The 25,978-nt window shown below is 38.1% G+C and overlaps 1 protein-coding gene across 1 annotated transcript; it reads right to left on the bottom strand.

Annotated features, from left to right (window-relative positions):
- Positions 1-653: 653 nt before the first annotated feature.
- Positions 654-22,067, bottom strand: LOC134848218 (density-regulated protein-like). Its single transcript, XM_063865598.1, has 2 exons — positions 21,795-22,067; positions 654-1,039 (listed from the first exon to the last, which is right to left on the bottom strand). Exons 1-2 carry the CDS (start codon positions 22,036-22,038, stop codon positions 717-719), a joined length of 567 nt encoding a protein of 188 aa, XP_063721668.1. The 5' UTR covers positions 22,039-22,067; the 3' UTR covers positions 654-716.
- Positions 22,068-25,978: the final 3,911 nt, after the last annotated feature.

Raw genomic sequence — 25,978 nt, forward strand, 5'->3', positions numbered from 1 at the left:
TGTTAAACTTGTTCGCAATTTATAATCGGGCTTGCAGACTAGTGAGGCTATTCCGAATTTATATTATTTTCTTAGCAAACTTAGAAAATTCACTCGTCACAGCTTGCATCTGATGCTTATGTAAGATGGGGAACTGGTTATTCAAATGTCTCACTACGACAACAACAACAACAGCAACAACAAAAACACAAGTAGGTCAATCTTCAATCAAAGAGTGAGTGTCACATACAAAATTTTCTGCTTCTGAGAAACTTTTAAAAAAGATTTTTGGACTTACAGTCACAATTGATGGAACTGATGATTGACAGCTAGGGCAAGTGGGTTGTAGTTGTTGAAAAAAAACAAAGTAATTTACCAATGGGCTCACAATAATCAAATATTACTCCACAGTAATAACCACATTTCTTTCGTTCAAAAACAAGATCCATAGGAAGGAAAAAGTCCCAAGACATCAATGATGGCATCATGGAACCAAACATTCCGAGGTACAGCTTTTATTTCTCTGTCAAATGGAAACTATGATAGAACACCAAAATGACTGGCCAAATATTAAGTGACGGCAAATATATTACTTACTGTTATCAGCAATACGAGTTCTTCATTCAAAAGCTAGTCCTCATTAATCTGTAATCAATATTATGAAGAAAAAAATGCAGCTCAAAACAATTTATTGTCATTTCTAAAAAGTATAGCTGTATTAAATTAAATATAAATTTTCACAATTCTTCAATAGCATCAGCAGGAATTATTGGCCAAAACTTGGGAACATTTTCGACTAAATAGTCTACGTTATCTCCTTGCAAAATGATAATGTCCTTCTCTAACGTACATCCGGCACCCAGCTTTTTAGCTAGTGTTTTCTTGGCCTCGTTGACCTTGATATCGAATGTATGGAACCCTGATATCCTAGTTCTTGACCTCTTTCCTTCAACTACAACTTGAATCTCAATCTTCTGTTCCGACTGAGCAGTCTCTGTTTTCTTGGCTTGTTTTTCTTTCTGAGCTTTTCCGCCTCGCTTCTGTTTCTTCTTTTCGACATCTAGCACAAAACGGATTCAGTAAATCATGAGAGAAACAAAATAAATACAAACAACTTCGTTTCAAGTCAAGGAAAGGATATTTGGTTATACAACAATACTCATCATTACTCAATTATCGGAACCCTACCCTCGTAAAACATCGACCCCTGTGTCGGGTGAATGGATCCATCTAGTTTATTGTCGAATAGCACTTATATTTATAACGAATATATGACAGTTGAATTCTTCTAATTCATAATCGTACAAAACAGTGGGACGTGTAGAGTATAACAAAATTATTTCGAGAAAACTTTCTGCCTTGCATGCAATTTTCAAATAAAAAATGGCGTTTTCGGGCAATTGTAAAAAAAATATACAACACATTGATCACCTAGGGAAAATTTATAACTGTAGTGTCAGAAAACTACGCCATTTTCATGTTTCAAATCATTTTAAAAAATTAACTGAATTTTTGATACAAAAAACTAGCCTGTATTAATTTACTAAAACTTTATGCAAAAATTATTCTTGAAGAAAATTTTTGGCTGTAAGGAAAGAAAAAAAAACATGTGAACAAATAGATATACAATGGGTTTTCTTGTAAATAAAATAACAATGAAATTTCCAGGAACTGGAGTTCAAAGAAGCACTCTATCTGCTCCTCTGAAAATTTCAATCCAAGCCAAGGAATCATTCATGAAAAATTAGGACAAGAAATTTCAAATGAAATTGATTCAAAAACTCCTCCGGACTTCGATAAACTGTGATGACACCAATCTATTATTCAGACAAGGTTTTTTTTTATCGAACTAGAAGTTTTCAGAGCAAATTTTCTACAATCGATGAAACTGTAAAATTTTTAAATTGATTCAGAGAGAATTGGTTCGAAAAAATCAGTTAGATATTCAATCGATGAACCTTCGAAATATCTTAATTCATTTCATAAGGCGATATTTTTCTCAGCAAGCTTCTGAAGCGACGAATTTTTGAAATATTTCAGTTATTTCCCAAGAACAAAAGTATTTTTGCCAGGTGATGAAACTTAGAAAAATTTCAAGTTATTTCATAGAGTGAATCGGTTTACAAATTTTTTTTTTCTTTTTCAGCAGGCTATTCAATCGACAAAACATTGAAATACTAATCGGTTTACAAAATTTTTCAAATAGCTTAACATTTTTCCTGCAATTTATTCAAGCAACGTAACTTTCAAATATTTCAAGTATTTTTTTAGAGCGATCTGGTTCGAGAAAACTTATTTTTTTTAAGCAAGCTCTTCAAATCAATTCGAGTCAATTCTTTTCATAGAGTGAATCGGCTTGCGATTTTGTTGAAAGATTCGAAAGAGCTTTCGGAAAGGTAAGTTTTCGCATTGAAATCACAACCCAAAACTACACCTTCGTTCGCATTCAATCACGGCTACAAAATTTTGAATTTTAAATAATTTTTGATTTTTTTTTCGAAGTTCATGCCAAGTTTCAGGAATTCCAAGTATCAAAAAACCGCAATTCTAAACTAAACCCCCATTAGCGAGCAAGTAACTCTAACTAAAACCCCGTTAGCATCCAAGACCGGAATAAAACCACAAATCTAAATTAAACCCACGTTAGCATGCAAGTACGGCTACAGTACCTTGAATTAAAAACTATTTTGAGTTTTTTAGGTTTGGAAAAATTCCAAAAACCGTCACATTCTTCTAACCTTTGAGAATTTTGGCACTGGAACCACAGCATAAGTTTCAACCCCGTTAGCATGCAGCCACGGGTACAAAATTTTACATCTAGAATTTTTTAAAAACCTTTTCAGAACTTTATGAAATATAATCAAAAATAGTCCATATATGCTTAAATACGCGCTTCTTGAAATCCCATTTTGGGCGTAAAAATTTCGACTCTTAACTTCATTCGCGTTAGCATGCAAAGGGAACAAAATTTTGAATTGAAAATTATAATTGATTACCTTTCTAAGTTTTTAAAAACTTTTTGAAAGATTCGTATATTGTCCATATCTTTTTAATTACAAGCTTCTGAAAAGTAAAATTTGGCATGAAGATCACTAGCCTATACTTCAACCCCATTAGCATGCACCCGGGTAGAGAATTTTTGATTTAAAATAAATGTTGATTTTTTTTTCTAAGTTTCTAGAATTTTTGAAAGATTCGTAAAATCATCCATTGGTCCTTAACTACGAGCTTCTTGGAATGTTAGAATCGCAACCTTATAAAACACTCTCAGTATTATGGAAGCAAGAGTTCAAGTTTTGTATTGAAATAATGATTTAAAAATGTAATCAATGCAGCGATTCTCATATTTTTAAGACAATCTGTCTATACATTTTACGAAAACAGACCCTAAATTGAAAATTATCTTGACTTTGGATTAAAAACGCCTCTAGGAAATTCATGCCTTTAGCTCGAACATAGTTTTAAGCGCCTTTTGTTAACCATTGTCCACTAAAAAATGTTTAAGTATTGTTTAAGGCTGTTCACCTCTATGGAACAATAGATTAGTCCAAATTTCAAGACGCCAACAAGCCTCGCACACAAACGAATGAAAAATTATAATCGCCTTACAAATGCCCCAATATGATGCGACAGAACTGCTATTAGAGCACGCCAATTAACAGATTAAGCGGAAAAAAGCAATAGAAATAGTCCTACACCCACGGTATTCGGGTTATTTTAACACCAACATAAACAATGTTTCAAATAACGGAGTATTAAAATGCAAACACGCTTTAAATGTCTGTGAAGTCATCAACAGAGTAAGACCCAAATAATTCTTCAGCAATTGAAAGGAAAGCTGCTTAGGACAAGACTGAAATTACTGTTTTCGATCAATTTGGTTGTTAAAAAAGATTTTACGATAAAAAACAAAGCATGTCGTTGCAATAATTTTGCACATCGGAAACTTAACACAGAGGCGGAGCAGGGGTTCACACCACTTGCGATACAACAAAAACATGCATCAAAAACTAGCACACATAATCTGCGACGAAACCAGTAAAGTCGAAAATTTGGTAAGCTGCTAAGTCGAAAATTAATAGTTAAATTTGCATCGAAACAAAACTTAGAAGCGGTAACAAAACCCAAAAACTTGTGGGCACACACCCATTCAGCCAGCAAACAAATTTCGAAGCATAACTTTTCAAAAAGTAACCTCTCAATAGACGCAAGCGCATAAAATTGTTTCGCTCATCCAACGGCACAGAGGCCCTTAAACCAATTAGGTATAAACAGAAAAACCTTAAGCCCAGTAAACAATCATTCCGAACCAGGGTTTGTACAAATAAAACCAACATATAAAACAATGAATGGAACGGGTATATGATTTGCAGAGGCGGCCATAACATGTCTGTTGAATGACGAACATGCAGATTTGAAAAAAATATCCGGTGATTCTGTTGAAAAAGTTGTTAGAAAAAAAGCATGTTCCAAAATGGTAACCTCGAACGTGAAAATTTCGAGCGTAAAAATTCTCAGCAAATTAATTGACAGAATTTAACAGAATTACAAAAAAATCAGTAAAAATATTTAAAAAATTCAACAACCCCCGATGGGGCTTTAGAAATGGCCTTCCAAAATTCACACAAAAGCTGAGCCTTCAAGCAGAAGCGGGCTATGAAAAAAAGCCGACAAAAACAAACAGAGGGACGATAGTCCAAAACAGCAAAAAAAATCTTTTTCAACAAAAAAAAAACGCCTGGATTTGAACCATATGCATTCGTGGTGTTGTTAGTAGCTGGTCACAGGTATCGATTCGTCTGCAGCCTCAACCCGCTTTTGTCGATTCGTCTGACAAACAGTGACTGTGGCGATCCCAGGGTTTGCTAAGAGCTGGAAAACTCCCTATTCTAGTCCTGAGTAAACTCCCGTTCTTGGGGAGCAGTTTTGATACGGAGAACCGAGCGAAACTCCCGTGCCCGGTTCTGGCGAACAGTTTTTGATAAGTGCGGAGAACCAAGAAAAACTCCTAATGTGAGTTGGTTTTCTTTTCTGTTGAACCTACGAAACCCTTCCTGTTCAGATGTTATAATCGAAGCCAGTTAGCGACTTCGACAGATTAGTCCCACAGGTCGTCTATTGTAAGTGTTGTTGGTTTGGCCGGAGAGTTTAAAAGGTGAGGTACATCATGAGGACTAAAAAACAGTTAGGACAGATGTTATGGGTGTCTTCATCGATTGTCGATAAATAGCTGTTGAAATGGGTGCTATGTCCGCAGCGCAGTTGAGCAAGAAGGCATCTAGAACGCCGAGGAAGGCGACATTCTTCCTGTGCCGCATGGTGATTCGTTCGTTTTGCAGTGTTACTGTTTTGCAGTTTTACTGTTTCTATAGATATTAACTTCCGTCCCGTGAATGTTTTCCAAACCAAACTTGTAGTCTGATGGTGAGATAGATTTATCTTCGTCGAAGTGTCTTATTTCACTATGGTATTTTTCAGCCAGACTCTGTTTCAATTTTCTGGATTTATAGTTCGAGTGTAGGGTGTGATATTCAGCTCTGTGTGGTTGGTGATCTCCGATTAAGAAATGTTTGCACAGCATTTCATTGTGTGTTTTGGCTGGCAAGATTTCGATTTCGCAATGAAGATGCTCAATGGGGCTCATTATATTGCAGCCAGTTGCAATTCTTAGAGCAGTATTTTGATGTTTTTCCATCTGGTATTGCTAAGCGAGGGCGACCAGACTGGAGCAGCATGAATGAGAACACTACAAATGCCTTCGTCGTCTTAAGCAGGTGTGTTAACTCAACGCCAAATGCGCTGCATTGCTCATTGAACTTGAAAATATTATGAAGCAAATTGCAAGACCTTGCAAAATCTTGTAATGGTGTCTACGGAAAAAAGTCAAGTACCCGGCTTCAAAACCCTCATTACTCGCATGGGTAACAACACCCAGAAAACAATTTAAAATCACAAAATCTCTCTTATAACAAGAAACAAAAGGACGAAATCCAGGTCGAAAAAAAACAGTCGTACTTCTAGAACATGCATCCCAGATGAGACCAAATATCTTATTAAGCAACGCCACATAACTTGACTGACTGAAAATGCCGACCCCACCATTACCGCCCTTAGTCTCCAATTCTTACTTTCTTTTTTTTATACTGCTGGAGGCCATGAACTGCCTCCAATTTTTTCTGTGTTAGCGCTGTAAATTTAGTGAAACAACAATCTAAAAGAAAAACTTACAAAAGTCACTGATTGATCCCGTTAGCCAACAGTGGAGTTCGCGAACGTTATACTCTTTCTATTCTTATGTCCTATTTTTTGCATGACTCACACACAAGACTGAACACTCATCTCCTTCATTTAAAAAAAAAACAATAACTTAATTTTTGAAGTATCCCAAAATCATAGGACTCACAATTTCTGAAGCAAACTCTACAATTTATTCATCTACAAGTACAAAACACATCCACAAAATGTTGACTCCGATCCCGCTCAATTTTGCTTCGGCTAATAACCTAAATATCTACAAAGAGTACCAAATCCTCGCACTATTAATCACCTTTTCAGAAGACCCCAATAAAATTACTGCTCAGTCCTACCCAGTAGGATCTATAAAGTTAAATCCAACCAAACTTAATTAATTTCAGGGACAACATCCAAATCTTCTGATTTCTGGATTAGATCTACCTACAAAAATATCTGCTGACCTAGTCCTGATACCTAGAGTCGACTCAACACTTATTAAATAGTTTGTTTTCAGATAAAAATAAATGCTAAGGGGTAGCAGTTTGTGACCCTAGTATTTGTTCCTACTCTGTTACATTGATTATCGGTGTTTGATGTTCTGGGCATCTCACTTTGTGGACACTGTCAACTACCAAAAACATCATTTTGTGGCACGATCTCATAAATAATACCTTTACTACACATCCTTCCAACGACTTCAAACCCCTGAAAATTCACGGACTAATCAGCACTTCCGTCCAACTAATCAACACTTCCGTCCAATTTTTCTGTAGTAGAGAGTGTGTTTAGTGAAGTTGATAACTGGAACGTCAAGCGTTCTCGAATCTTCGAAGGAACAATTGTAAGTCGCTTTATCTTTCTTGCAGTAAGAATAATCCCTTAGGCATTAGAGGGATTAGAGTCCCTTAGGCATTAGAGGGATCATTGAGTTAGACAAAAATGAGCTTCATGAGTGCAATGCAGCCAACTCAAGAAAATACTTTGAAGATCATCTTAACAACAAGCAAAAAAAAAACAAAATCAAAACCAAACACAGATAAAAAAAACATCGAAGAGGACATGAAAGAACTCGCCAAAACAGTCATGGAAACCAAAAATCTACTTGTGAAATCTGACAGCAACGAAAAGAAGAAACAACCTCGTGTGCATGAGGCGAGTATAAAAGATGGCATCCGCATAAGACGCATAGTTGAATCTGAAGACAGAGATCCACGCAAACGACAGGAATATGATATGATAAAAGAAAAAGAAGTGCTTGATCATATCGGAGTAGAAAAGGAAATCAGCGGCCTGATAAGAATCGGGAAAACACAAGACAAAAACAGAACGATCATACTGAAGGTACCAAGCCAATGGAAGAAGAGAACACTCTTGGCAACAGCAGCACGTCTGAAGAATTACCACCCACCTGTGTTCGTAAGCGAACAATTAACAAAAGGTGAAGCTAAAATGGATAACAACGCCTTGATGAGATGAAGTCAGCTAAATGATGCTGAGAGTCACGAAAAACACAACCTTGGAGTTCGCGACGAAAAGCTATATCTACTAAAAGAAGGACTTTGAACTATTTTAAATGAAGATAAAAAATCCGATTGACTCTCAATTGGGAACAGCGACAGCTACTTGAAAGGCTTTGGATTCAACATTCGTAGCTGCATAAATCGAGAAAAACTCACAAAACTAGCAAACTTTATAAATACTGACCCGGTTGCCTTCTTCATGATAACCGAAACCTGGTTATACCCTAGTTTTTATGACATTGGACTCTTTCTTCCAAACTATACCATCTACAGATCTGACAGCAAAGAAATCAATTTCATTCCAAAACACGGTGGGTGACTCATTGCAGTGGAAAAGATATACATATCCGAAGAAATAGCACTACAAAAATCAAAACCTGGAGCAACACTGGCATGCTCATTAGAACATAACGAAAATAACGTACTTACAATCTGCTTGTACAACCAACCGGCCCCATCACCATACTAAATGAAAATGGAAGATGTATTCAACATCTTTGAAGAGATAATTATTCTATCGAAGAATTATAATACAACTTTTGATATATGGTTGCTTTAACATAAACGACTTTGACTGCGCAGACTATACATCGAACAATACTGAAGCTCAAAAATTGATTGACCTACTCGTTGATAACGATATGCATTACCTGGTAGATTTCCCGACAACATCAACTGGGATACTAGACTTGATATTTACCAACACAAACACCAAAATCATTTTCTGCAAAAAAAAACAGGTATTCAGCTCTAGGTCCAACCACGACGCAATTTTACTCAAAAAAACTGCCAAATTTTGAACAAAACTATCAAAGAACTGGAGTTTTGTCAGCATTTCGCGGGAAATTGTATCTCATTCATTCAATGGAATATGCTGGAGTAAAAATAACATTCTGATCAAACAATGGAATGCGTGGCTGAAAAACATTGTACTGAAACACGCTTCAACTAGATCAAACATCGCTCAAAATTATCCCCCATGGATAAAACCCTAACCATCACATATGCTTAAGGAACTAAACACAGCCAAACTAAAACGCTCACAAGACCAGGGCAAAAAACCAAGAAACTCCAGGACACATGTGAAGAGATGATAAAAATGAAAATGAATCAACGCTAGCGGGCGTCAGATCAACTTTTTAAGTACTTCAAAATAACACTCATTCCAGCGTCAGTTCATTACAAAACTGAAATTGCAAATGATCCTACATCTCAAATAAAATTATTCTCAAAATACTTCTCATCAATCTTCAGCAAATCAACGGCATTTGAATCTGATAGCTCACCACCAATTACGCAAACCTTTAATGATTTCGATATATCGCCCGAGACAGTCATGGACATCTCATCCGACTTAGTAACAAGAAAGGCTAGTGGATCAGACCATCTCCCACCAGTCCTACACAAAAGCTGTGCAAAAAGGAAAAATTTATCGGTTAGTCAAATATTTTTTAAAATCAAACGAACCGGAAATTTCCCAAACTGCTGGAAAAAATCAATTGTGAGTCCATCCCACAAGAAAGACTCAAAATCAGATGTAGAAAAATATAGGCAAATGTCATTACTACCCATAACCTCGAAAGTCTTCGAACGATGTCTGTTCATTTATCTGTACAGACACCTAAAACCAATTTTCCACGATTCTCAATACGGATTCTCAGTGCGATACAACAAAAACATGCATCAAAAACTAGCACACATAATCTGCGACGAAACCAGTAAAGTCGAAAATTTGGTAAGCTGCTAAGTCGAAAATTAATAGTTAAATTTGCATCGAAACAAAACTTAGAAGCGGTAACAAAACCCAAAAACTTGTGGGCACACACCCATTCAGCCAGCAAACAAATTTCGAAGCATAACTTTTCAAAAAGTAACCTCTCAATAGACGCAAGCGCATAAAATTGTTTCGCTCATCCAACGGCACAGAGGCCCTTAAACCAATTAGGTATAAACAGAAAAACCTTAAGCCCAGTAAACAATCATTCCGAACCAGGGTTTGTACAAATAAAACCAACATATAAAACAATGAATGGAACGGGTATATGATTTGCAGAGGCGGCCATAACATGTCTGTTGAATGACGAACATGCAGATTTGAAAAAAATATCCGGTGATTCTGTTGAAAAAGTTGTTAGAAAAAAAGCATGTTCCAAAATGGTAACCTCGAACGTGAAAATTTCGAGCGTAAAAATTCTCAGCAAATTAATTGACAGAATTTAACAGAATTACAAAAAAATCAGTAAAAATATTTAAAAAATTCAACAACCCCCGATGGGGCTTTAGAAATGGCCTTCCAAAATTCACACAAAAGCTGAGCCTTCAAGCAGAAGCGGGCTATGAAAAAAAGCCGACAAAAACAAACAGAGGGACGATAGTCCAAAACAGCAAAAAAAAATCTTTTTCAACAAAAAAAAACGCCTGGATTTGAACCATATGCATTCGTGGTGTTGTTAGTAGCTGGTCACAGGTATCGATTCGTCTGCAGCCTCAACCCGCTTTTGTCGATTCGTCTGACAAACAGTGACTGTGGCGATCCCAGGGTTTGCTAAGAGCTGGAAAACTCCCTATTCTAGTCCTGAGTAAACTCCCGTTCTTGGGGAGCAGTTTTGATACGGAGAACCGAGCGAAACTCCCGTGCCCGGTTCTGGCGAACAGTTTTTGATAAGTGCGGAGAACCAAGAAAAACTCCTAATGTGAGTTGGTTTTCGTTTCTGTTGAACCTACGAAACCCTTCCTGTTCAGATGTTATAATCGAAGCCAGTTAGCGACTTCGACAGATTAGTCCCACAGGTCGTCTATTGTAAGTGTTGTTGGTTTGGCCGGAGAGTTTAAAAGGTGAGGTACATCATGAGGACTAAAAAACAGTTAGGACAGATGTTATGGGTGTCTTCATCGATTGTCGATAAATAGCTGTTGAAATGGGTGCTATGTCCGCAGCGCAGTTGAGCAAGAAGGCATCTAGAACGCCGAGGAAGGCGACATTCTTCCTGTGCCGCATGGTGATTCGTTCGTTTTGCAGTGTTACTGTTTTGCAGTTTTACTGTTTCTATAGATATTAACTTCCGTCCCGTGAATGTTTTCCAAACCAAACTTGTAGTCTGATGGTGAGATAGATTTATCTTCGTCGAAGTGTCTTATTTCACTATGGTATTTTTCAGCCAGACTCTGTTTCAATTTTCTGGATTTATAGTTCGAGTGTAGGGTGTGATATTCAGCTCTGTGTGGTTGGTGATCTCCGATTAAGAAATGTTTGCACAGCATTTCATTGTGTGTTTTGGCTGGCAAGATTTCGATTTCGCAATGAAGATGCTCAATGGGGCTCATTATATTGCAGCCAGTTGCAATTCTTAGAGCAGTATTTTGATGTTTTTCCATCTGGTATTGCTAAGCGAGGGCGACCAGACTGGAGCAGCATGAATGAGAACACTACAAATGCCTTCGTCGTCTTAAGCAGGTGTGTTAACTCAACGCCAAATGCGCTGCATTGCTCATTGAACTTGAAAATATTATGAAGCAAATTGCAAGACCTTGCAAAATCTTGTAATGGTGTCTACGGAAAAAAGTCAAGTACCCGGCTTCAAAACCCTCATTACTCGCATGGGTAACAACACCCAGAAAACAATTTAAAATCACAAAATCTCTCTTATAACAAGAAACAAAAGGACGAAATCCAGGTCGAAAAAAAACAGTCGTACTTCTAGAACATGCATCCCAGATGAGACCAAATATCTTATTAAGCAACGCCACATAACTTGACTGACTGAAAATGCCGACCCCACCATTACCGCCCTTAGTCTCCAATTCTTACTTTCTTTTTTTTATACTGCTGGAGGCCATGAACTGCCTCCAATTTTTTCTGTGTTAGCGCTGTAAATTTAGTGAAACAACAATCTAAAAGAAAAACTTACAAAAGTCACTGATTGATCCCGTTAGCCAACAGTGGAGTTCGCGAACGTTATACTCTTTCTATTCTTATGTCCTATTTTTTGCATGACTCACACACAAGACTGAACACTCATCTCCTTCATTTAAAAAAAAAACAATAACTTAATTTTTGAAGTATCCCAAAATCATAGGACTCACAATTTCTGAAGCAAACTCTACAATTTATTCATCTACAAGTACAAAACACATCCACAAAATGTTGACTCCGATCCCGCTCAATTTTGCTTCGGCTAATAACCTAAATATCTACAAAGAGTACCAAATCCTCGCACTATTAATCACCTTTTCAGAAGACCCCAATAAAATTACTGCTCAGTCCTACCCAGTAGGATCTATAAAGTTAAATCCAACCAAACTTAATTAATTTCAGGGACAACATCCAAATCTTCTGATTTCTGGATTAGATCTACCTACAAAAATATCTGCTGACCTAGTCCTGATACCTAGAGTCGACTCAACACTTATTAAATAGTTTGTTTTCAGATAAAAATAAATGCTAAGGGGTAGCAGTTTGTGACCCTAGTATTTGTTCCTACTCTGTTACATTGATTATCGGTGTTTGATGTTCTGGGCATCTCACTTTGTGGACACTGTCAACTACCAAAAACATCATTTTGTGGCACGATCTCATAAATAATACCTTTACTACACATCCTTCCAACGACTTCAAACCCCTGAAAATTCACGGACTAATCAGCACTTCCGTCCAACTAATCAACACTTCCGTCCAATTTTTCTGTAGTAGAGAGTGTGTTTAGTGAAGTTGATAACTGGAACGTCAAGCGTTCTCGAATCTTCGAAGGAACAATTGTAAGTCGCTTTATCTTTCTTGCAGTAAGAATAATCCCTTAGGCATTAGAGGGATTAGAGTCCCTTAGGCATTAGAGGGATCATTGAGTTAGACAAAAATGAGCTTCATGAGTGCAATGCAGCCAACTCAAGAAAATACTTTGAAGATCATCTTAACAACAAGCAAAAAAAAAACAAAATCAAAACCAAACACAGATAAAAAAAACATCGAAGAGGACATGAAAGAACTCGCCAAAACAGTCATGGAAACCAAAAATCTACTTGTGAAATCTGACAGCAACGAAAAGAAGAAACAACCTCGTGTGCATGAGGCGAGTATAAAAGATGGCATCCGCATAAGACGCATAGTTGAATCTGAAGACAGAGATCCACGCAAACGACAGGAATATGATATGATAAAAGAAAAAGAAGTGCTTGATCATATCGGAGTAGAAAAGGAAATCAGCGGCCTGATAAGAATCGGGAAAACACAAGACAAAAACAGAACGATCATACTGAAGGTACCAAGCCAATGGAAGAAGAGAACACTCTTGGCAACAGCAGCACGTCTGAAGAATTACCACCCACCTGTGTTCGTAAGCGAACAATTAACAAAAGGTGAAGCTAAAATGGATAACAACGCCTTGATGAGATGAAGTCAGCTAAATGATGCTGAGAGTCACGAAAAACACAACCTTGGAGTTCGCGACGAAAAGCTATATCTACTAAAAGAAGGACTTTGAACTATTTTAAATGAAGATAAAAAATCCGATTGACTCTCAATTGGGAACAGCGACAGCTACTTGAAAGGCTTTGGATTCAACATTCGTAGCTGCATAAATCGAGAAAAACTCACAAAACTAGCAAACTTTATAAATACTGACCCGGTTGCCTTCTTCATGATAACCGAAACCTGGTTATACCCTAGTTTTTATGACATTGGACTCTTTCTTCCAAACTATACCATCTACAGATCTGACAGCAAAGAAATCAATTTCATTCCAAAACACGGTGGGTGACTCATTGCAGTGGAAAAGATATACATATCCGAAGAAATAGCACTACAAAAATCAAAACCTGGAGCAACACTGGCATGCTCATTAGAACATAACGAAAATAACGTACTTACAATCTGCTTGTACAACCAACCGGCCCCATCACCATACTAAATGAAAATGGAAGATGTATTCAACATCTTTGAAGAGATAATTATTCTATCGAAGAATTATAATACAACTTTTGATATATGGTTGCTTTAACATAAACGACTTTGACTGCGCAGACTATACATCGAACAATACTGAAGCTCAAAAACTGATTGACCTACTCGTTGATAACGATATGCATTACCTGGTAGATTTCCCGACAACATCAACTGGGATACTAGACTTGATATTTACCAACACAAACACCAAAATCATTTTCTGCAAAAAAAACAGGTATTCAGCTCTAGGTCCAACCACGACGCAATTTTACTCAAAAAAACTGCCAAATTTTGAACAAAACTATCAAAGAACTGGAGTTTTGTCAGCATTTCGCGGGAAATTGTATCTCATTCATTCAATGGAATATGCTGGAGTAAAAATAACATTCTGATCAAACAATGGAATGCGTGGCTGAAAAACATTGTACTGAAACACGCTTCAACTAGATCAAACATCGCTCAAAATTATCCCCCATGGATAAAACCCTAACCATCACATATGCTTAAGGAACTAAACACAGCCAAACTAAAACGCTCACAAGACCAGGGCAAAAAACCAAGAAACTCCAGGACACATGTGAAGAGATGATAAAAATGAAAATGAATCAACGCTAGCGGGCGTCAGATCAACTTTTTAAGTACTTCAAAATAACACTCATTCCAGCGTCAGTTCATTACAAAACTGAAATTGCAAATGATCCTACATCTCAAATAAAATTATTCTCAAAATACTTCTCATCAATCTTCAGCAAATCAACGGCATTTGAATCTGATAGCTCACCACCAATTACGCAAACCTTTAATGATTTCGATATATCGCCCGAGACAGTCATGGACATCTCATCCGACTTAGTAACAAGAAAGGCTAGTGGATCAGACCATCTCCCACCAGTCCTACACAAAAGCTGTGCAAAAAGGAAAAATTTATCGGTTAGTCAAATATTTTTTAAAATCAAACGAACCGGAAATTTCCCAAACTGCTGGAAAAAATCAATTGTGAGTCCATCCCACAAGAAAGACTCAAAATCAGATGTAGAAAAATATAGGCAAATGTCATTACTACCCATAACCTCGAAAGTCTTCGAACGATGTCTGTTCTTTATCTGTACAGACACCTAAAACCAATTTTCCACGATTCTCAATACGGATTTCGAAAAAGAAGATCATGTGTCATAGAACTTCTGGTCTTTTTGGACATTGTATCAATCCCTTAATAATGGAAGCAAAATTGCCACCATATACACTGACTACGAAAAAGCCTTTAATAATGTTGATCACGGCATACTACTGTCGTAACTAATGTCAAATTAGGTATCAGAGGACAGACTTTTAAGCTAACTTTTATCCAACATATATCAGAGAATTAGAGTTTGTGGCGAATTATCAAAACCAGTTCTGGTAACAAGCGGAGTGCCCCAATCCTGCTATTTTTTATATAAAAACGACCTTTCAGAGGTATGTAAAAACTATTTCCCACTGATGGGCGCAGATGACGGAAAATTTATTTCAATCAACACAAAAAGTCTTAGCTTTCAAATCGATCTCTCACGAGTGAAGAAATGGAGCGACAAACATAACCTATCTCTGAACGTGAAGAAATGCTCACACGTTTCCATGACAGACTCGACAATTACCTTTTACTTCCCTGGTAAAAGAATCGAAAAAACGAACACTCAAAAAGTCTGAACGAACACTCAACGCTTATCTGAAGTGGAATACACGTATCAAGCCTGCAGTGAATAAAGCTTAAAAGTTACCTTTACCTTTAAAAAAGCTCACCAAGACTAGAATCCAGAACTAACCTAGAAAAATTACAAGTCAATGGTTGTCATTGTCATGCAATGCGGAAGTCCCTGCTGGTATCCGAACATCGAAAACCAAAAACTTTAGAAAATGCACAGAAAAAGTGTATCAAGTGGATCCAAAATGACTACTCAAGCAAACTAAATTACAAGAACTTACTTTTAAACACTCAAATTTTACCCATTTATCTGTTTCTACAAGTTCAAGATCTTCAAACTATCAAAATGCATGAACGGAAACTATGAGTTTGAATGGGAAGAATATGTTAAAAAAATAGAGCAACCAACTCGTGAGGTATGATCCGATGGAGAACTTGTTTTTAACCATCAGAAACCGCAACTATAGAAATGCGAGCAGAACTTCTTTATCCCAACAAGCGCACTAGTAAACAGACTTCCGAGAGTGTGACATTCAGTGATAGAATCGGATTGAAGTAAAGAATACTAAATCAACTATGGCGACATTTTGAATCAAACGGTAATGAACTAATCTCAAATACATGGCGAACAGTCTAAACGATGAAAGTTACATAGACAAAAACTTCAAGCGCTGCCCCTGGCCGTGCATGCAATTGCGTGTGAAAAATATGGAAAAAAATACAAGACCATAGAACCCATGAAAGCGAAAAAAAACATGTAGTTTTCGATTTGGTGCTTGGAAGCTGAGCATTACAAACCTAGCTCAGAACAAACTATGCATGGATTCACTTCTAATATTAAACCTTCAGCAACATTTAGTCACTTTTACTTCATCCTTCCAACTGGCTAGGCTAGGTGGAAGCATTTGGTGGTTGGTCTACATTTGCACTACGGGAGTTACGTCACCTGGCATCGCTGAAGAATTCCAAGTCTCCCTGCCCATTTGAATACCGAAGTCCTCGCAGCGAGCTGAAGAAAGCTCTTTCTAAGGAATCCATGAGAGGAAATGTGACCCTCATTTTAAAAAGAGCAAATTAGCCTTATAGGTATAAGGCAAGACAGCGTGACGCGGCATACTGATTGGAAACACGGCATTTTTTTGCATGCTGGGTGCTGACAAAATTTAGATTGTTTTTAATTGATAATTTTTTCACAAGCTTCAAATGAAACTATGCAGATTGACTCACTATGGAATCTGTACGATAGAGTAACATAAATTGTAACCTAAAGTTTGGTGGAAATTCTCGAAGCTACGTCAACTCCAGTTGAACCAAGTAAACGCGCGCATTGCGCGTTTACTGCACACAATTGAATAGTGTTTCAGGTTATATGATTTGCGGGGTAGCCGTGGTGACCCCTTGTTCAAGGTGGTGATTATTGGAGCGAGCTCATTACATCTGGCACTCGAAGATTGGGCATCAGCAGGAGGAAACGAGGAACTACAAGAAGACGTCATCCATTACAAGGGAGTAACGTTTCATCCCAAGTCGAAAGCGAATAAAATCGTACGAAACATCTTGCGAGACGAAATTATTAGAAACGAGTCTGTAATTATCTGGCACGACGTAATAAACAATCCGATTTCAGAACATCCATTCAATCCAAGGACTCCCCTTACTGCCAATCAACTAGTATCAGAAATCAAACCCCTAATCAATTCGCATCCTCGAATTGAAGGCATTGTCTATTGTCAGAGAGACGGTGCACCCTATATTCTTGAAGATCTAAAGAAACTTCCGATACCAGTTGTTCAAGTTACAACAGACATAATTTCGAGTTCTAAACAGGACAAAGATCTACTTGAAGGATACAGAGCACTGCATCAAGAAACCGCATTTGAAATCAAAACTTTAGCTATAATACGAAACAACAATAACAACTTGAGTGATATCTTAAAGAAGAAAAAGAAACCGTCAAAAAAAACAACGAGAAGCACGAAGGAAACGAGAACAGAAATAAATTGTGAGTTTAAATATCAATTCGTGACGGGATTGGGCTTAATTGTCCAGGCTTGGATCAAATTGTAAATAAATTTTCTCTATCCCATTTTCTCCATCTTTCTGTATCCACTAATATGACTAAAAATTGCAAAACGTGCAAAAAACGCATAAATGCCAGGGACAGATGTTTCAGTTGTGTATCTTGCAATGCTCAAATGCATCTTGAGGGCACCTGCACTGGTCTTACTAACACCACCATCAATGGCATAAAAGACTTGGGTTTAAACGCAATGCTTCTATGCGACACATGTGTCACTAATAACGAAAGAGATAACTTTATAAAGTGTAGGACCATGATGCAAATAAACGAGAAAATTGAAAAAGAGAGTGAGGGATTACAAGCACGTCTTGAAAATATGGAAAAAAGGCTGACGGCATTGGTTGATGAAAAAGTCGAAAACGCTACAAAAACCACATGCGAAAAACTGGAAAAAAAGCTATGCAGATGTACTTTGTGTGAAACCTGTTAAAGATACGAAAGCTCAACCAGGAGCTGGAAAGTAGTAAAACATGAAATAAATCATAATATCAATAAAAGCTTCCGTATACAGGGGATCAGAGAAGATCCCGAGAAATCAAAAGGCGAAAATTTTGTCCCCACAACCGAAAAAGTACACGAGGTACTAAACAAGTTAGGAGTTAAACCACAAATTGAAGAAATGAAAAGGCTAGAGAAATTCAGCAAAGAGCGCATCGAGTCAAGAACTTTATTAATAACTCTGTCAACGGAACATGGAACACGATTGGGGCTGGCGAAGAGCTTCGAAAAAAGAGATGAACTGCGAGATGAGGAAATTTACCTTCTGCCAGCATTATCGAAAGAAGATGCGAGGAAGGAAAAGCTATGCCTAAAAAGACGAAGAGAACTTCTAGACGAATGAGTTCCAAAGGAGAAAATCAAAATCAGGAATTTCGAGCTGTTCAATGATGGGAAAAAAGAGATGATAGAAGCCGAACAAGCAGATGATGCTTGACTAGGCTTTCTCAACATCCTGCAAATGAATGTAAGAAGTCTCATAAATCTCGAACGACGAATGAAGTTTGCAAATGCTAAAGCAAAATCAAACTATGACATAATATGTCTCTGCGAGACTTGGTTAAATGAAAACATTGCATCATCTGAATTAATGCTAAACGAATACAGTATTTATGGATCAGAACGACAAACAGTCAAAGATCAAAATTTGCACGGTGGAGTACTAATGGCAGTGAAACAAACATTTTCAACTAAATTATTGCCAAATAAGCAACCTGAAGGTTGTTTAATTTGCAGCATCCAAATAAACGATAAGCGAATTATTGTCTGCTGCTTTTACAATCCACCTTCGAGCAACAAATATCGCTATTGTCTGGGCGATTTCGCACAAATTTTAAATGAAATCGAGAAATCAAATCAATCAACTGCAACACTTATTTGAGATGTAAATTTTCCAAATGCAAACTGGATTGACTATAGTAGCACCGAAAATGAAGAAAACTCAATAATTGAACTAATCGAGCAACATCAGTTTGAGCAGGCAACAGATTTTCCAACTTGTGGCAAAAACACCCTAGACATTACATTATTCAAAAATTGTCACATTCATGCGACTCCTGACGAAAATTTCTCAAAAATTTACTATTGCTCCGACCACAAAGCAATCAGCATTCTACTTGAATGTCCTCACCATGAGGTAAAAGTGGCTATTGAAAACTTTCGAAGCTTCGGTAGCGTGGACTATAAAGAAATCAAGAAATCAATACTAAGTGAGCCTTTCTCACCAGTACGTCACACAAACATCAATAGAATGTGCGAGGAACGTTACGACTATTTGAAAAATTTGGTTAACCAACATGTGTGCCAGAAGAACGAGACGTCGCCAATCACTTCCGCCATGGATTACGCCAAGTACCTCAAATATCATGAATAAACTGCGAACACAAACTAGAATATACAAAATGAAACCTACAAATTACCGCAGAAATCTCATTCTATCTCTAGATAAAATGGTGAAAGAAGCAGTAGAGGAAGATAGATTAAACTATCAGTAAAATGTGATGTCCACTCGTAACACACATTTAAATTTCAAACATTTAAAGAGTGAAAAAATCAGAAACACTCCCAAAGACTATGATCAAGGACGACATAGCTGTTTCCAAAGCCAAAGAAAAAGTGAACTTTTTGAATGAAAATTTTCACTCTGTCTTTTTGCCCAAATCAAGCTTCAACCTCAGTGACATGAAGTGCGAAAACACGATATTGAGTAACTTCAGTATCTCAAAAACATATTTAAACCAAATTATAACATAACTTGACATAACAAAATCGCGGGGCCCAGATGGACTTCCGCCGATTTTCTTCCAGCAAACGGCCAGAGAAATGACCACAATTTTGCATTGCGTTTTTAAAAACATTAAGAGGGTAAGGAAAATACCAGATAAATGGAAAAATGCGGCTGTGTCGCCTATTTACAAGAAAGGTGACAAACGACTAATGGAAAACTACCGGCCGGTGTCACTCCTAAATATCATGAGAAAACTTCTGGAAAAATGCATGTATCCAGCGCTGTACGACCATTTCATCAAATTTCTCAAAAGAAGTCAGCACGGTTTTGCTAAAAACCGTTCACTTGTTACAAACATGTTATCTTTCTTGAAAGAAATCTACGAAGCAACTGACAAGAACGCTGAAAACCATGTGATCGCATTCTATACTGACTTATCTAAGGTAGTCTATACTGACTACGAACTACTAGAGAAGACGAGCAACAATGGAATTGGAGTCTGTTTCCTAGAAATAATCTCAGACTATCTCAGCAACAGGAAACAATTTGTTCGTGCTGACAATTTCTCATCAGAAACTTTAGAAATTACAAGTGGCGTACCACAAGGATCGTTGATTGAACCATTATTCTTCTGCATCTTCATAAATTATCTTCCTGAAGTATTGAAATTTAGTGACCCATATATCTTTGCAGACGACCTAAAATTACTAGCAGTGAATGTAGACACAATGGACATCTAGCAGGACCTAAAAAGTGTTGAAAACTGGGTAGACAAAAACAAAATGAGTCTGGCACTGGACAAATGTTTTAAAGTCGAATTTAGAGGAAATCAACACGAATTCATTCTTGGTGAAAGCCCGAATATGATAAAGAAGGTCGAATTTAGAGGAAATCAACACGAATTCATTCTTGGAGAACTGACAAGAACGCTGAAAACCATGTGATCGCATTCTATACTGACTTCTCTAAGGTAGTCTATACTGACTACGAACTACTAGAGAAGACGAGCAACAATGGAATTGGAGGCTGTTTCCTAGAAATAGTCTCAGACTATCTCAGCAACAGGAAACAATTTGTTCGTGCTGACAATTTCTCATCAGAAACTTTAGAAATTACAAGTGGCGTACCACAAGGATCGTTGATTGAACCATTATTCTTCTGCATCTTCATAAATGATCTTCCTGAAGTATTGAAATTTAGTGACCCATATATCTTTGCAGACGACCTAAAATTACTAGCAGTGAATGTAGACACAATGGACATCTAGCACAACTCCTTAGTTCTGTACAACTCCTTAATACTTCCTGTTCTAACGTATGGTCTAATTATTTGCAATATCTCAAGAAACGACTTAGGGAGATTAGAAAGGTTTCAAAAGAAAGTCTTAAAATGGATCATGGGAAACGATTCTGACTATACAGAGCAGCTGAGATTGCTAAACATCCTGCTTCTGGCGTTGTTTCTCTAGCTGAACGATTTACTGATGATGGCGAAATTCATGCATGAAGAAAACGATCACATTAAGCTCCCGGCAAAAATTGAAAATCCAGGAACGAAAGAAATTTTCAACCTAAACAAGACCAGAACTGAAAAAGCTAGAGGAGAGTATACATTCAGGACGTGTCGTCTAATAAACCGACTAAATCAGAAAATTGAATTTCGAGAAATGCGAGGCTTACAGCGAAGATCGATACAGATGATGTGGAAGTTTTTCGACGATAAATTCTCAGAAAAAAACAAGTGCACATGGGTCCTCTTCTGTGACTGCAACATGTGCCGAAATAACTGGACAAAATTTTGAGAACTTTGGGGATATCACCCCATCAGTATCCTACTGAAAATTCACAACAACAACCAACAACACATTGTACAAAATTAACAAACAAGACACTGCTTTCAATTTTCTATATTCATAGAGCAACTCAAAAGATTGAAGCTCTTTGTGTTTAATTAAACTTGACTGACTCTAATAACATTTGATTTAAAAACATGAATATCGCTTTGTTAATGTTAGATTTATGAAAACCGAAGTTAAATTGCTCTACAGTTTAAAAGTAAGTCCTAATCGCGAGCTTATGAAATTAAATGCCGCTACTCGCTTAACTTTATTTGACATCAGCCTATGAATTTGTACCCACCCTTTGCCATGTCTAGCGAAAGATTCAATTCTTTGAAGAGATCCGGCATCTTTTCATTCAGAGTCTGCAGACATGCCGCGTAGTCTTCTCCATACTCGCAAAATTCAAGTGGTCGAGTGCATTCTGGACAATACTGCACCTTCAGTGGATACTCGGGATCCTTTTCCGGCACTGATGTAGGCTGTCCTAAAATTTCTCCGCCAGCAGCAACAGAGATGCCTTCCTCGGCATCTTCACTCATCATCAACAACTGAAGTTCAATGCACACAGCAAATCAACTATCATTTCACTAAGTCAAAAAGCCAATGATAATTCATATATTAGGTAGAAGTAAAAGGGAGTGCAGCCTGTATTTAGACCACCGCGTATCTTCATTAGTTAGACAAGTACTGTATGAACCAATCAGAGTCGAGAAAAGACATAAATAATCCAAAAATAAATCATAATTATTTATTAATTTCTTCTTTGTCTCGATTCTGATTGGTTGAAACAGTATTTGTCTAAATACTGACGAGTCTGAATACGCGGTTGTTTCGGGTGAGACGTCCAAGGAAAGCCAAATGCGAACAGAATTTCATGTACCAAACCTGTCGACTTGCGAATGTGTGAAAAATCGATTTAAGAGAAGGGATTGGCTTGAAACAACGACTTCTAAAAATCTTCTGGTCGGAATTCGAGCAATAAATTGATAGCGACAAGTGCACTTGGAAATTAGCGTACGTGTAACATTCGTCTACTGTAGTCACACATGAGGCTTAAGAAAAATAGGCCCTATAACCATTGGCTCAAGAGTCAGGGACACTATCTCTTGTGTTTTTCTACCTCAAATCAGTCGGAGCCAATTCGGTTCGCTTGTGACATGAGACTACGACCCGTTACAGCTTAAAGGCTACTACCAAAATATCCACCCACTCTAGAAATAATAACGTCCCCATACTTTGGTCTCTAGATACCCAAAATACACGAACGCCGTTAAAAACCGGGTCGGAACAATCCGTTAAGTTACTTTTTATTAGACAGTGGAACAGGGATGTCGAATACTCGGATTTTTTGATATTCGTTATTCGCCGCGGCCCAACTATTCGATATTCGACTTCGGCCGAATAGTGCCCTTACTATTCGGATTCGGCTTCGGCCAAATGTTACTACTCGAACAACTATTCGGATTTTGGTTATTTTCCCAAAAAACTTAGCATAAAAGTTTGATACAACAAATTCTATAAAAAGTATTGAACATAGCATTTTTCAAGTAGAATTGGCTGGGACTTGCGTAATAATGTAAAAATCGCGGGAGTGAGTAAATGTTAAAAATCAGTCACAACTCACAACCCAGTTTTTCGAGCTAAATCGACTGAGATCGCTAAAAACTGTTAAAAATCAGTGACAACCCAGTTTTTCAAAAACCTTTTATTCTTATTTAGTCTTGAACTCTAGCCCGCTTGAAAGGAATTACAGTTTGGTCCGATGCAATGACAGTTTGGACCGTTTTGCTATCACACACTTGCGTGTGTTTAGTCATCGAAGTCGTTGACGCCCCAATACTCTTAATCAAAACATTGCATTTAATGCACTTTCTTCCTTCCGTTTTTCTACCACCTCGATATTCCACAAGAAACTTTTCATGCCATTTTGCCACTCCTTTGTGAAACAAAACAGTAAACCAAAATTCGGAATATTCGGGTTTTTTAGCAGTGGACCCTGGATTATTCGGTATTCGGCAAAAAAAAATATTCGGATTCGATATTCGGATTTCAAAATTTTAATATTCGGATTCGGCTTCGAAGTGCCGAATACTCGGTATTCGGGTCGAATACTCGGATTCGAATCGATATCCCTGCAGTGGAACTTTGATCCATTTCAGATGGATCAACCTAAAACTCGCCTTACCTCAACATAACAATTATAAAACACACTCTAGAAATTTAAATTGGTACTCACATTGTAGCACGCTCAAGAATTGGGAGTAATTAAGTCGGTAAGCAACTCAAGAATTAAATAATGTAACTAAATGAGTTTAATGTTTGTCAGTTTCAACAACAGGAATAAGTTTGTACTCTAGAATGCAGTTTTATGTGGACCATTGGGACACTCAAGCTGTCCACCTTTCCACCGAAGGTTCACTCTGGTCCAGTTCGAATAGTTGATCAGTTGGATAATTGTCCAGTTCTCAGGAACACTCTGTCTCTTATTTCAAATAGGACAGCTCTACTCTAGATTATTATTGTCTCGGAAATTGCGAATGGCAATTTCCTAGTGATTTATCTTGCAACTTTCCCGCGATTGTCACTCGATTGTTCTGATTTCTCTTTTTCGGTTTTCAGTTATCGCGAGAAAATCGTGCATGACAGGCTCCATTCGAATTTTTGAAAAATTAAATTTCACCCCAAAATTAAGTGCTCTTGCTTTTCTCAAGGTCAAACTTCCAAACATGACCGACTGGCACATACTCCCCGGACTCAAGATCGATGTCCTCATCGCGTGCTGTCATCTGCCAGTGAATCCCAAAAAACCGAGTGTTGCTCAAGGTACAGTGCCAGTGGTCATTTACAGAAGTTTGCAGCAGACTTAAGCTTATCTACACCCCAAAATTCACGGCCATGTAAAATTTTCACACTATCGCTAAACAGCAATCAAAATCTGCACACACCTGCACCTATGAATTCTCGCTTTTCAAGCCAATTATTTAAAATTTCTTTTGTCCCATTCAATTAGGAAATTGTCATGCAGCATTTTGATTTATAAAATAGATATAGCAGATTAATAACAATATCTGTTTCGTTAAAATTTCTTTTTCGTGAACCCAGGTTTCACCCGGATCCACACTCAAGCCCCCTTTCCCTCTCAAGACTCAAGATCCATTCGAGCCATCCGCTCATCTCGCACTCTTCGCCTTAGAGGTGCCGTCTCCTGAAGTACTGGATACGGCAAACTGTCTCAACAGTTCTTCTTCATCATCGGAGCTAATCACGATCTCCTCCCAAGCCTTCAGCTGTTCATATGATCGCATCCATTCTCTTTGCTCCTGCAACCTCTTCGCCTGGTTGGGTAGTGCCTTCACCCTAGATTCCCGGTTCAAACAAAAGGAGTTGTGCAGGCTCAAGCTCACGTTCTTCGCCAGGTCCTCCTCTAGTATCGATTCCCTTGCTTTGGTATTGTCTCTAGACATTTTACCCACTCTCTTCCATCTTGTCGTGATCGCATTTTGATGGGTTAACAGGGGTCTCTTGAAAGCTTCCGGCCCAATCTCGGCCTGGAACTGTCGATAATCCTTTTGATGCCTTCTCATGTGATTTTTTGTTGTCATGTACAACCAAGAGGTCAGCGTCGCCCGAAACCATGGAAAGTACCTCAAACGGCTCCATACGTGTCTGACTTCCGTTGGTATGGCGAATACTTTGCACGCAGTCTTAAACAACTCGAGTCTCCTGCTGTAGTCTATCGCATATATTGATTCAGCCGTTGGCGTCGTCGCTTCCCGATACTTCGTTATATTCTCATCTATCCATCTCAGAGCCAGCATCGTACTCACTACTAAGAGCGTCACCTTCTGCCGGTGATCCGGTAGTCCGATCGACTGAATTTCTTCTATATCCCACACCAGGCAAAGGTTCTTGTGATCTGGATACCACACCGTTTGTGCCAAACAGTGGCATGGGCATTCTCCATGGGTGATCTCAATGCTCCTGAGGTTACGCTCTCCCGAGGCTTCCAAGAGAGGCTCAAGCTCCATCATTTTCTCATGCATCGTTTCGTTCTCTCCCATGTTCGGAGTACCCCCCACAGGTTTTCCGATCACGTTTTGTCTCTCGTGATCGCTTGTGTTCTCACTTTCCAACTTCAAAAGCTCTTCTCCCCAGATTTCACTCAAGTCATCTCTCAACTCCTTCGGTACTGTCCCTTTGATTTTCCTCAACAACTTGTGCGAGTGATGCGATACCCGAGCCAAACTCACGCACTTGGGCACTGAGAAGGCCTTGTCCACCAATATTCTCTGGCTGCATGCTTCCACCATCGCCATGTGCAGTGGGTAGTGGCTTCCGCACAAATTGGCCATCCTTGACCCTATCAGGGATTTTGCGTTCAATGGCAGGCCATAAGCTTCGCTCATGGGAAACCCCATTTTCGCCTCGAGACCAACCTTCCAACTCCGGATATGTTTTTGAGTCACCTGCAACACTCCCGGC

The sequence above is a fragment of the Symsagittifera roscoffensis genome, chromosome 6 (assembly GCF_963678635.1).
Source record: "Symsagittifera roscoffensis chromosome 6, txSymRosc1.1, whole genome shotgun sequence".
In the NCBI taxonomy this organism is placed as follows: Eukaryota; Metazoa; Xenacoelomorpha; order Acoela; family Convolutidae; genus Symsagittifera; species Symsagittifera roscoffensis.